Source organism: Coregonus lavaretus (assembly GCF_964263955.1).
Source record: "Coregonus lavaretus genome assembly, chromosome: 34".
Taxonomy (NCBI): domain Eukaryota; kingdom Metazoa; phylum Chordata; class Actinopteri; order Salmoniformes; family Salmonidae; genus Coregonus; species Coregonus lavaretus.
Window position 1 is genome coordinate 11,859,200 of NC_140021.1, and position 14,389 is coordinate 11,873,588.

A 14,389-nucleotide genomic window follows, 5' to 3' on the forward strand; every position below is an offset into this window, starting at 1 on the left:
ACTACCACTATAATACAGACAATAAAATACAGACACTACCACTACAATACAGACACTACCACTACAATACAGACACTACCACTACAATACAGACACTTCCACTATAATACAGACACTACCACTATAATACAGACGCTACCACTATAATACAGACACTACCACTATAATACAGACACTACCACTATAATACAGACACTACCACTACAATACAGACACTACCACTACAATACAGACACTACCACTACAATACAGACACTACCACTACAATACAGACACTACAATACAGACACTACCACTATAATACAGACACTACCACTATAATACAGACACTACCACTACAATACAGACACTACCACTACAATACAGACACTACCACTACAATACAGACACTACAATACAGACACTACCACTACAATACAGACACTACCACTACAATACAGACACTACCACTACAATACAGACACTACCACTATAATACAGACACTACCACTATAATACAGACGCTACCACTATAATACAGACACTACCACTATAATACAGACACTACCACTATAATACAGACACTACCACTACAATACAGACACTACCACTACAATACAGACACTACCACTACAATACAGACACTACCACTACAATACAGACAATACCACTACAATACAGACACTACCACTATAATACAGACAATACCACTACAATACAGACACTACCACTATAATACAGACACTACCACTATAATACAGACACTACCACTACAATACAGACACTACCACTTCAATACAGACACTACCACTATAATACAGACACTACCACTATAATACAGAACTACCACTATAATACAGACACTACCACTATAATACAGACACTACCACTATAATACAGACACTACCACTATAACACAGACACTACCACTACAATACAGACACTACCACTATAATACAGACACTACCAATACAATATAGACACTACCACTACAATACAGACACTACCACTACAATACAGACACTACCACTTCAATACAGACACTACCACTATAATACAGACACTACCACTATAATACAGACAATACCACTACAATACAGACAATACCACTACAATAAAGACACTACCACTATAATACAGACACTACCACTCTAATACAGACACTACCACTACAATACAGACACTACCACTACAATACAGACACTACCACTATAATACAGACACTACCACTATAATACAGACACTACCACTATAATACAGACACTGCCACTACAATACAGACACTACCACTACAATACAGACACTACCACTACAATACAGACACTACCACTACAATACAGACACTACAATACAGACACTACCACTATAATACAGACACTACCACTATAATACAGACACTACCACTAAAATACAGACACTACCACTACAATACAGACACTACCACTACAATACAGACACTACAATACAGACACTACCACTACAATACAGACACTACCACTACAATACAGACACTACCACTACAATACAGACACTACCACTATAATACAGACACTACCACTATAATACAGATGCTACCACTATAATACAGACACTACCACTATAATACAGACACTACCACTATAATACAGACACTACCACTACAATACAGACACTACCACTACAATACAGACACTACCACTACAATACAGACACTACCACTTCAATACAGACACTACCACTATAATACAGACACTACCACTATAATACAGACAATACCACTACAATACAGACACTACCACTATAATACAGACACTACCACTATAATACAGACACTACCACTACAATACAGACACTACCACTTCAATACAGACACTACCACTATAATACAGACACTACAATACAGACACTACCACTATAATACAGACACTACCACTATAATACAGAACTACCACTATAATACAGACACTACCACTATAATACAGACACTACCACTATAATACAGACACTACCACTATAACACAGACACTACCACTACAATACAGACACTACCACTATAACACAGACACTACCACTACAATACAGACACTACCACTTCAATACAGACACTACCACTATAATACAGACACTACCACTATAATACAGACACTACCACTATAACACAGACACTACCACTACAATACAGACACTACCACTATAACACAGACACTACCACTATAATACAGACACTGCCACTACAATACAGACACTACCACTACAATACAGACACTACCACTACAATACAGACACTACCACTATAATACAGACACTACCACTATAATACAGACCCTACAATACAGACACTACCACTACAATACAGACACTACCACTTCAATACAGACACTACCACTATAATACAGACACTACCACTATAATACAGACAATACCACTACAATACAGACAATACCACTACAATACAGACACTACCACTATAATACAGACACTACCACTCTAATACAGACACTACCACTACAATACAGACACTACCACTTCAATACAGACACTACCACTATAATACAGACACTACCACTATAATACAGACACTGCCACTACAATACAGACACTACCACTACAATACAGACACTACCACTACAATACAGACACTACCACTACAATACAGACACTACAATACAGACACTACCACTATAATACAGACACTACCACTATAATACAGACACTACCACTACAATACAGACACTACCACTACAATACAGACACTACCACTACAATACAGACACTACCACTACAATACAGACACTACCACTATAATACAGACACTACCACTATAATACAGACGCTACCACTATAATACAGACACTACCACTATAATACAGACACCACCACTATAATACAGACACTACCACTACAATACAGACACTACCACCACAATACAGACACTACCACTACAATACAGACACTACCACTTCAATACAGACACTACCACTATAATACAGACACTACCACTATAATACAGACAATACCACTACAATACAGACACTACCACTATAATACAGACACTACCACTATAATACAGACACTACCACTACAATACAGACACTACCACTTCAATACAGACACTACCACTATAATACAGACACTACAATACAGACACTACCACTATAATACAGCCACTACCACTATAATACAGACACTACCACTATAATACAGACACTACCACTATAATACAGACACTACCACTATAATACAGACACTACCACTATAACACAGACACTACCACTACAATACAGACACTACCACTATAATACAGACACTACCACTATAATACAGACAATACCACTACAATACAGACACTACCACTATAATACAGACACTACCACTATAATACAGACACTACCACTACAATACAGACACTACCACTTCAATACAGACACTACCACTATAATACAGACACTACAATACAGACACTACCACTATAATACAGCCACTACCACTATAATACAGACACTACCACTATAATACAGACACTACCACTACAATACAGACACTACCACTTCAATACAGACACTACCACTATAATACAGACACTACCACTATAATACAGACAATACCACTACAATACAGACAATACCACTACAATACAGACACTACCACTATAATACAGACACTACCACTATAATACAGACACTGCCACTACAATACAGACACTACCACTACAATACAGACACTACCACTACAATACAGACACTACCACTACAATACAGACACTACAATACAGACACTACCACTATAATACAGACACTACCACTATAATACAGACACTACCACTACAATACAGACACTACCACTACAATACAGACACTACCACTACAATACAGACACTACAATACAGACACTACCACTACAATACAGACACTACCACTACAATACAGACACTACCACTACAATACAGACACTACCACTATAATACAGACACTACCACTATAATACAGACGCTACCACTATAATACAGACACTACCACTATAATACAGACACTACCACTATAATACAGACACTACCACTACAATACAGACACTACCACCACAATACAGACACTACCACTACAATACAGACACTACCACTTCAATACAGACACTACCACTATAATACAGACACTACCACTATAATACAGACAATACCACTACAATACAGACACTACCACTATAATACAGACACTACCACTATAATACAGACACTACCACTACAATACAGACACTACCACTTCAATACAGACACTACCACTATAATACAGACACTACAATACAGACACTACCACTATAATACAGCCACTACCACTATAATACAGACACTACCACTATAATACAGACACTACCACTATAATACAGACACTACCACTATAATACAGACACTACCACTATAACACAGACACTACCACTACAATACAGACACTACCACTATAATACAGACACTACCACTACAATATAGACACTACCACTACAATACAGACACTACCACTACGATACAGACACTACCACTTCAATACAGACACTACCACTATAATACAGACACTACCACTATAATACAGACAATACCACTACAATACAGACAATACCACTACAATACAGACACTACCACTATAATACAGACACTACCACTCTAATACAGACACTACCACTACAATACAGACACTACCACTTCAATACAGACACTACCACTACAATACAGACACTACCACTTCAATACAGACACTACAACTATAATACAGACACTACCACTATAATACAGACACTGCCACTACAATACAGACACTACCACTACAATACAGACACTACCACTACAATACAGACACTACCACTACAATACAGACACTACAATACAGACACTACCACTACAATACAGACACTACCACTACAATACAGACACTACCACTACAATACAGACACTACCACTACAATACAGACACTACAATACAGACACTACCACTACAATACAGACACTACCACTACAATACAGACACTACCACTACAATACAGACACTACCACTATAATACAGACACTACCACTATAATACAGACGCTACCACTATAATACAGACACTACCACTATAATACAGACACTACCACTATAATACAGACACTACCACTACAATACAGACACTACCACTACAATACAGACACTACCACTACAATACAGACACTACCACTTCAATACAGACACTACCACTATAATACAGACACTACCACTATAATACAGACAATACCACTACAATACAGACACTACCACTATAATACAGACACTACCACTATAATACAGACACTACCACTACAATACAGACACTACCACTTCAATACAGACACTACCACTATAATACAGACACTACCACTATAATACAGACACTGCCACTACAATACAGACACTACCACTACAATACAGACACTACCACTACAATACAGACACTACAATACAGACACTACCACTATAATACAGACACTACCACTATAATACAGACACTACCACTATAATACAGACACTACCACTATAATACAGACACTACCACTATAATACAGACACTACCACTATAATACAGACACTACCACTACAATATAGACACTACCACTACAATACAGACACTACCACTACAATACAGACACTACCACTTCAATACAGACACTACCACTATAATACAGACACTACCACTATAATACAGACAATACCACTACAATACAGACAATACCACTACAATACAGACACTACCACTATAATACAGACACTACCACTCTAATACAGACACTACCACTACAATACAGACACTACCACTTCAATACAGATGCTACCACTATAATACAGACACTACCACTATAATACAGACACTGCCACTACAATACAGACACTACCACTACAATACAGACACTACCACTACAATACAGACACTACAATACAGACACTACCACTTCAATACAGACACTACCACTATAATACAGACACTACCACTATAATACAGACAATACCACTACAATACAGACAATACCACTACAATACAGACACTACCACTATAATACAGACACTACCACTCTAATACAGACACTACCACTACAATACAGACACTACCACTTCAATACAGACACCACCACTACAATACAGACACTACCACTTCAATACAGACACTACCACTATAATACAGACACTACCACTATAATACAGACACTGCCACTACAATACAGACACTACCACTACAATACAGACACTACCACTACAATACAGACACTACCACTACAATACAGACACTACAATACAGACACTGCCACTACAATACAGACACTACCACTTCAATACAGACACTGCCACTACAATACAGACACTACCACTACAATACAGACACTACCACTACAATACAGACACTACAATACAGACACTACCACTATAATACAGACACTACCACTATAATACAGACACTACCACTATAATACAGACACTACCACTATAATACAGACACTACCACTATAATACAGACACTACCACTATAACACAGACACTACCACTACAATACAGACACTACCACTATAATACAGACACTACCACTACAATATAGACACTACCACTACAATACAGACACTACCACTACAATACAGACACTACCACTTCAATACAGACACTACCACTACAATACAGACAATACCACTACAATACAGACACTACCACTATAATACAGACACTACCACTCTAATATAGACACTACCACTACAATACAGACACTACCACTTCAATACAGACACTACCACTATAATACAGACACTACCACTATAATACAGACACTGCCACTACTATACAGACACTACCACTACAATACAGACACTACCACTACAATACAGACACTACAATACAGACACTACCACTATAATACAGACACTACCACTATAATACAGACACTAACACTACAATACAGACACAACCACTACAATACAAACACTACCACTACAATACAGACAATACCACTACAATACAGACACTACCACTACAATACAGACACTACCACTACAATACAGACACTACCACTATAATACAGACACTACCACTACAATACAAACACTACCACTACAATACAGCCATTGTTGAAGACAGAATATGTTTCCCTGAACCCTAACCTCTTCTCTCTCTCTCTCTCTCTCTCTCTCTCTCTCTCTCTCTCTCTCTCTCTCTCTCTCTCTCTCTCTCTCTCCAGACATAGCAGTAGTTGATATGAGTGACGTGTTCCGTCAGCCCTCGTTGTTTTACCATCTGGGTGTCAGAGAGAGCTTCGACATGGCCAACAATGTCATCCTGTACCATGACACTGACCCCGACACCGCTCTGTCACTGAAGGTATGCACACACACACAAACAAACACAGTGGAATCTAAGCTGTGTAGATACAGAATCCATATTTCAATTTCATCATCCTGTTGTTGCAGGAAGGCGAAGACTTCTAAAATTTGTATTTTCCACTTTAAAATGTCAGACTTTATTTGCCCTACCAAAAAATGCATCAACCCCTACAAAACATTTCCATGAATTATAATTCACATAGCATTTCATTGTTCAGAAGGAGATTATTTTCTTGCTGCTGAAACTGGCTCAAATTAAGATACGGCATCTGTAGGGTGAGGGGGCGTTGGCTGTGAGGTCATAGATGGCATTCCATCCTCTGAACAACGGAGCGGACTGGGTTTATTTACAGCCCAGTGTGTGTGTTTTTTGTCTTGTGTGTCTGTGTCTGTGAGTGTGTGAGTGTGTGTGTGTGTCTGTTGGTCATTGTTCAGCGTGCATGCGTGCTTGTGTGTGCGTGTGTGTGCCCACAGTTGCAGTGGACTAGGTGTCAGGCAGCTATTTCCACGGTGATAAAAAGGAATGTTGTTGTAACTGAAGTAAGGGGTGGGGGGGGGTACCCTTAATGCCAAACAACACAACTCAACAGATAGACTGCACACTACTACCACACACTCACTCTCTCAACTTCACAACACTCCTCAACTTTATTCTTACAAGTATTTCTCTCTTTTGTAGGACATGGTGGCACAGAAAAACACTGTAAGTACCTGCATGAGTCCTAAAATACTTATTTATCTTTAGCCTCTGAACTTTCTCTCTATCTCTGTGTTGTTGTGTTCACTCTGTGTGTGTGTGTGGAGAAGGCGTCTAGAACACAGACAATAGGGTTCCCCTGGGTTCAACTCCCTCCAGAGTACAGAGGCTCTGGATTACGCAACAAAGTAGGTACTACTGCAATGCATGCTGGGAGTCCCCTCCGGCCTATCACAGGCCTTTGCCACAGAGGGGGGCAGAGTCTCTAGCACCTTAACTCTAACCTTTGACCCTGCTCACCTTAACTCTAACCTTTGACCCTGCTCACCTTAACTCTAAGATTTGACCATGCTCACCTTAACCTCTGACCCTGCTCACCTTAACCTCTGACCCTGCTCACCTTAACTCTGACCTCTGACCTTGCTCACCAGAGTCTGTGTGTGTGTGTGAACTTACTCACCTTATTATGTGCCCCCTATAAGTGTGTTGGGATGAGAAGGCATGATGACCGTCAGTGTGTGTGTGTGTGTGTAGTGTTTACCAGAGATATTTATCTCATTCTAAATACATGGCTCCGGAGTATTGTGTTGCACTCTATGAGAGAGTAGTTTGTGTGGTTGGGACACAAATACCTGCTTCCTGATTTCAGTGGTGTTGGACTGACTTGTTGTGAACATATTCAGAGTTTTCCCTTTATCGAGCTGAGCCTGTGTGTCTGTGTGTGTCTGTGTGTGTGTGTGTGTCTGTGTGTGTGTGTCTGTCATAGACTGCAAGGCTCTCAGTAAAGCCCAAGATTATTTGTATTTTTTTTATTTTACCTTTATTTAACCAGGTAAGCCAGTTGAGAACAAGTTCTCATTTACAACTGCGACCTGGCCAAGATAAAGCAAAGCAGTGCGATAAAAACAACAACACAGAGTTACATATGGGGTAAAACAAAACAAAGTCAAAAATACAACATAAATAAATATATATACAGTGTATGCAAATGTAGCAGGTTATGGAGGTAAGGCAATAAATAGGCTATAGTGCAAAATAATTACAATTAGTATTAACACTGGAATGATAGATGTGCAAGAGATGATGTGCAAATAGAGATACTGGGGTACAAATGAGCAAAATAAATACCAATATAGGGATGAGGTAGTTGGGCGGGCTAATTTCAGATGGGCTGTGTACAGGTGCAGTGATCGGTAAGGTGCTCTGACAACTGATGCTTAAAGTTAGTGAGGGAGATATGTGTCTCCAGCTTCAGAGATTTTTGCAATTTGTTCCAGTCATTGGCAGCAGAGAACTGGAAGGAATGGCGGCCAAAGAGGTGTTGGCTTTGGGGATGACCAGTGAGATATACCTGCTGGAGCGCATACTACGGGTGGGTGTTGCTATGGTGACCAATGAGCTAAGATAAGGCGGGGATTTGCCTAGCAGTGATTTATAGATGGCCTGGAGCCAGTGGGTTTGGCGACGAATATGTAGTGAGGACCAGCCAACAAGAGCATACAGGTCACAGTGGTGGGTAGTATATGGGGCTTTGGAGACAAAACGGATGGCACTGTGATAGACTACATCCAATTTGCTGAGTAGAGTGTTGGAGGCTATTTTGTAAATGACATCGCCGAAGTCAAGGATCGGTAGGATAGTCAGTTTTACGAGGGCATGTTTGGCAGCATGAGTGAAGGAGGCTTTGTTGCGAAATAGGAAACCGATTCTAGATTTAACTTTGGATTGGAGATTCTTAATGTGAGTCTGGAAGGAGAGTTTACAGTCTAACCAGACACTTAGATATTTGTAGTTGTCCACATACTCTAGGTCAGACCCGTCGAGAGTAGTGATTCTAGTCGGGTGGGCGGGTGCAAGCAGCGTTCGGTTGAAGAGCCGATTAAATGTGTCATTTGTGAACGATCCCTATAAAAAGCACAGGCTCTGACTCCCATCCAAAGAGCTACCAGACCCCCAATACACACATAGCATCTGAACTTCACCCTTTAGGGTGACGATGTGGCGGAGTGCGACCGTGTTACTGCCATCACTGTGGAATCATGGGATATGACCTGCTTTCCAGAGTGCTAACAGCTGACGACCAAATCAACCTCTCTTGAAAAACTGATATTCATTTCAACAAGACTAACCTGGTTAAGTAAAGGTTAAGTAAAAAAATAGACCTCCAAATCTACTGACCCCCTTTCTTCCCCTTTCTATCTCTCTATCTTTCTATCTCTCTATCTCTCTATCTCTCTATCTTTCTATCTCTCCCTATGCTCCTCCTCTCTCTCTCTCTCTCTCTCTCTCTCTCTCTCTCTCTCTCTCTCTCTCTCTCTCTGTCTCCAGGCGTCCAGTGGTAACTACTACTTCATCCCCTATGTGCTGACTCCTAACCATGAGTATATGTGTTGTGAGAGCGATGCCCAGAGGAGGGCCAGTGAATACATGCAGCCCAGCTGGGACAGCCTGCTGAGTCCTCTCTGTCTGCCACTCACCGACCGCTTCACCTCACTGCTCAAGGACATCCACGTCACCTCCTGGTAACACACACAGACAGACATGCAAGCACACACACACACTATTAAACACGACGGCTCTGGAAGGAAGTGCTTCTGACTCAAGTTGAACTGGAAATGTAACATAAGAACAAGAGTGCAAGTCCAAGAGAGAACCACGCTGGTCTCAGGGCTGGGGTAGAATAGTCTCAGGGCTGGGGTAGAAGAGTCTCAGGGCTGGGGTAGAAGAGTCTCAGGGCTGGGGTAGAAGAGTCTCAGGGCTGGGGTAGAATAGTCTCAGGGCTGGGGTAGAAGAGTCACAGGGCTGGGGTAGAATAGTCACAGGTCTGGGGTAGAAGAGTCTCAGGGCTGGGGTAGAAGAGTCTCAGGGCTGGGGTAGAATAGTCTCAGGCCTGGGGTAGAATAGTCTCAGGCCTGGGGTAGAAGAGTCTCAGGGCTGGGGTAGAAGAGTCACAGGGCTGGGGTAGAAGAGTCACAGGGCTGGGGAGGACAGGAGCAGCACTGGAGGCAGGGCAGGAGAAGGGCCAGAGGTGGGTGGGGCAACATCCGACTGGTAGCAGGAGTGGGAGCGTTACAGAAATCAAGTCTCTCTCCCCTTCTTTCTCTCGCTCCCTCTCTCTCTCTCTCTCTCTCTCTCTCTCTCTCTCTCTCTCTCTCTCTCTCTCTCTCTCTCTCTCTCTCTCTCTCTCTCTCTCTCTCTCTCTCTCCCCCCTCTCTCTTTGTAGTGCCTCGTTTAAGGACACTCTGCTGAATGACATCAGGAAAGCCCGTGATAAGTACCAGGGGGAGGAGCTAGCCAAGGAGCTGTCTCGTATCAAACTGCGCATCGACAACACAGAGGTCCTAACACAGGACATCGTCATGAACCTGCTGTTCTCATACAGAGACATACAGGACTATGATGCCATGGTGAAACTGGTCCAGACTCTGGAGATGCTGCCTACCTGTGACCTGGCCACACAGCCCATGATACAGTTCCACTACGCTTTCGCTCTCAACAGGTAACACGCACGCAAGCACGCACGCACACACACACACACACACACACACACACATGCACACACGAGCGCACGCACAGACACACACACGCACACCTTGCAGTGTCTGGACCTCCCTGTAGATAAGTAGATCTGTAATATTGTGTATGGCTGCTCCAGAATGTTTCATGATTAACGTCATTATTATCATTATTGTCATTTTTTACAAACACGCACACACACACGGCTGGGGAGCCTGAAAGGGGAACCAAAGCAATAGGTTCTAGACCGCCTAATAACTGTAACTGTAAATCAGCAAGCGTTTGTTGTTCATATTAATACATCACTGACTGGACAGAAACAATTTGGAATATTGATTTATGATGGCCTGTAATGCTCGTTGCTCAAGTGGTTTGCAGGTCATTTCATACTTTGGGGATCTTGTTTTTCACAGTAGGCCTACTGATCTCTGCCTGTCTGGTGTGTCCTGTCAGTGCAACAATATGTCAATTCATCCTCACCAGCAAATGTGATCACAGCATTGTGCTCTCTCTCCTTTCAAACATTTTGGCCTAGCTGTATTTTACATTCAGCAAGCAAGAGCTAGTTTGCTTCTGTCCTCGAACTGTAAAAAAATAAGCAACCAACAAGTTCTAGCCTAGTTTTTCCTGGAACTCAACAAGAGTTTAGGAATAGCTGAAAGGCCAGCGGAGAGGCAAGCGGAGGTGCATTATTGCACAGGAGAACAGTGAAGGTAGATAGGCTAAAGAAGCTCACTAGATATGGAGCCCGCCATTCACAGGCAAGAGCTAATTAAAGGCCTATGTCTACATAGCCTACAGTAGCTATAGCCTACAGCAATAATAAAAGTGACTATTGTTTACTTTGAAGTTTAACAAGGCTTAGCTATGTTGCACAATGGACATCAAGGCTTCAATGCAAATACATATTTAGCTTCATATTGGGACGTGAGAGCTGCTCGTTACCATGGACATTTTAATGGTGGTGCCCAGTCCCAAATTAGCATTCAAAAGGGTTCAAAAATCTAAATGTTCAAAGTGGAAAATGTTTATATGACAAACACCCAGATCATATATGTGGGGTTTGTATAGATTGTTTTATTTGACTTAGCTTGTAAAATGTTTCCATTCCCCTTGAAGATTGGATTAGTAAACAGGGGTGGTCCTCGTGGGCTGCAGTGTGTGCTAACTTTCTTGTTTTTAACCATAGACTGAACTCTTGTGTGTATAGGAGGAACAGCCCGGGGGACAGAGAGCAGGCTCTTGGTGTGATGTTACAGGTGTTACAGTCATGTGACCACCCAGCTCCAGACATGTTCTGTCTGTGTGGAAGGATCTACAAAGACATCTTCCTCGACTCTGACTGTAAAGACACCAAGAACAGGGACAACGCCATCCAGTGGTGAGACACACACACACAACGCACCCACAAGTTTACCAGGACTGAAGCCCAGGGGCCCGAGCGAGCAGACAGAAGGGAGTAGGCTATAAATTGTCAAAAGAAAATTCCTCTTTCTCTCCCCCCTTTGTCTTTCTCTCTCTAGGTACAGGAAAGGTTTTGAGCTCCAGCCAACTCTCTACTCTGGTATCAATCTGGCTATTCTGCTCATTGTTGCTGGACAACAGTTTGAGAGTTCCATCGAGCTGAGGAAGATAGGTAAGAACTCTACAGTACACCCTTAAATTCTGCACCTTCCCTACACCATTGGGGTTCTCCAGGGATCAATACTCACTTCCCTGTTGTTTAGTCTCTCTCTCTCTCTCCATCTCTCTTTGTTTCTTTCGCTCTCTCTCTCTCTCGCTCCCTCTCTCTCTCACTCTCTCTCTCTCTCGCTCTCTCAATTCAATTCAATTCAAGGGGCTTTATTGGGAAACATATGTTTACATTGCCAAAGCAAGTGAAATAGATAATAAAAACTCACTCTTGCTCTCTCTTCTTCTAACCTCTCGCTCTCTCCCCCTCCCAGGTGTAAGGTTAAACAGTCTCCTGGGTCGTAAGGGCTCGTTAGAGAAGATGAATAACTACTGGGATGTTGGTCAGTTCTTTACCGTTAGCATGTTGGCAAATGACATCCCTAAAGCTACGCAGGCCGCAGAGAAACTCTTCAAACTCAAACCTCCCATCTGGTAAACACATACACACACTCCGTCCCTCTACCTCTCTTTCTCTCCCTCTTTGTTTTCCTCCCTCCCTCTCCATCCTTCTATTTATTTTACTGCTGAAAAAGGACAGCGAGTGGAGAGCCATCCTCTACAAGGTGTGGGTGTGTGTTAGTTGTGTGTTCATAGTAAAATAGTTTTAAAAAAGAAGGTCAATTTATTCAATTCATTAACATCTCTCTCTATTCATTAACATCTCTCTCTCTCTCTCTCTCTCTCTCTCTCTCTCTCTCTCTCTCCTAGGTACTTGCGGTCTGTGGTTCAGAACCTGCAGTTGATCCAGAGATTTAAGAAGACAACAGTAGAACACTCTCCCCAGAGAGAGAGGCTCAACTTCTGGATGGACATCATTGTAGAGGCCACTAGAGGAAAAAGCAACGGACTGCGCTTTCCGGTACACACACACAAACACACATGTGCACGCACGCATGCACACACACACACACACACACACATACACATACTCATACACACACCTTGTCTCTCACTGTGTGTGTGTAGGTGTTGATCCTAGAGCCTACTAAGGTCTACCAGCCCTCATATGTTTCCATCAACAGCGAGGCGGAGGAGAAGAACGTGTCCATCTGGCACGTCTCCCCTGCTGAAACGGTCAGAACTCCTCTCCTCCTACTCTCTCCATCTCCTCCTCTCCTGATCCTCCTCTACCCTCCTGCTCTATCCTGTGTGTTAACCGACCTCGACCTCTGACCTCTCTGTCCATCT

The 14,389-nt window shown here is 42.0% G+C and overlaps 1 protein-coding gene across 1 annotated transcript in view; it reads left to right on the top strand.

The window, feature by feature from the left end:
- The window catches only part of map3k15 (mitogen-activated protein kinase kinase kinase 15), a gene marked incomplete at both ends in the record, with an annotated part of 406,077 nt that overhangs the window by 377,314 nt on the left and 14,374 nt on the right, over positions 1 to 14,389 (top strand). Inside the window, 10 exons of the mRNA XM_084151764.1 lie at positions 7,173 to 7,312; positions 7,994 to 8,017; positions 8,122 to 8,199; positions 10,340 to 10,533; positions 11,235 to 11,510; positions 12,738 to 12,908; positions 13,051 to 13,163; positions 13,474 to 13,633; positions 13,910 to 14,060; positions 14,168 to 14,275. Of these exons, the coding sequence (XP_084007890.1) occupies positions 7,173 to 7,312; positions 7,994 to 8,017; positions 8,122 to 8,199; positions 10,340 to 10,533; positions 11,235 to 11,510; positions 12,738 to 12,908; positions 13,051 to 13,163; positions 13,474 to 13,633; positions 13,910 to 14,060; positions 14,168 to 14,275 (1,415 nt within the window). The remainder of the gene's footprint in view (positions 1 to 7,172; positions 7,313 to 7,993; positions 8,018 to 8,121; positions 8,200 to 10,339; positions 10,534 to 11,234; positions 11,511 to 12,737; positions 12,909 to 13,050; positions 13,164 to 13,473; positions 13,634 to 13,909; positions 14,061 to 14,167; positions 14,276 to 14,389) is intronic.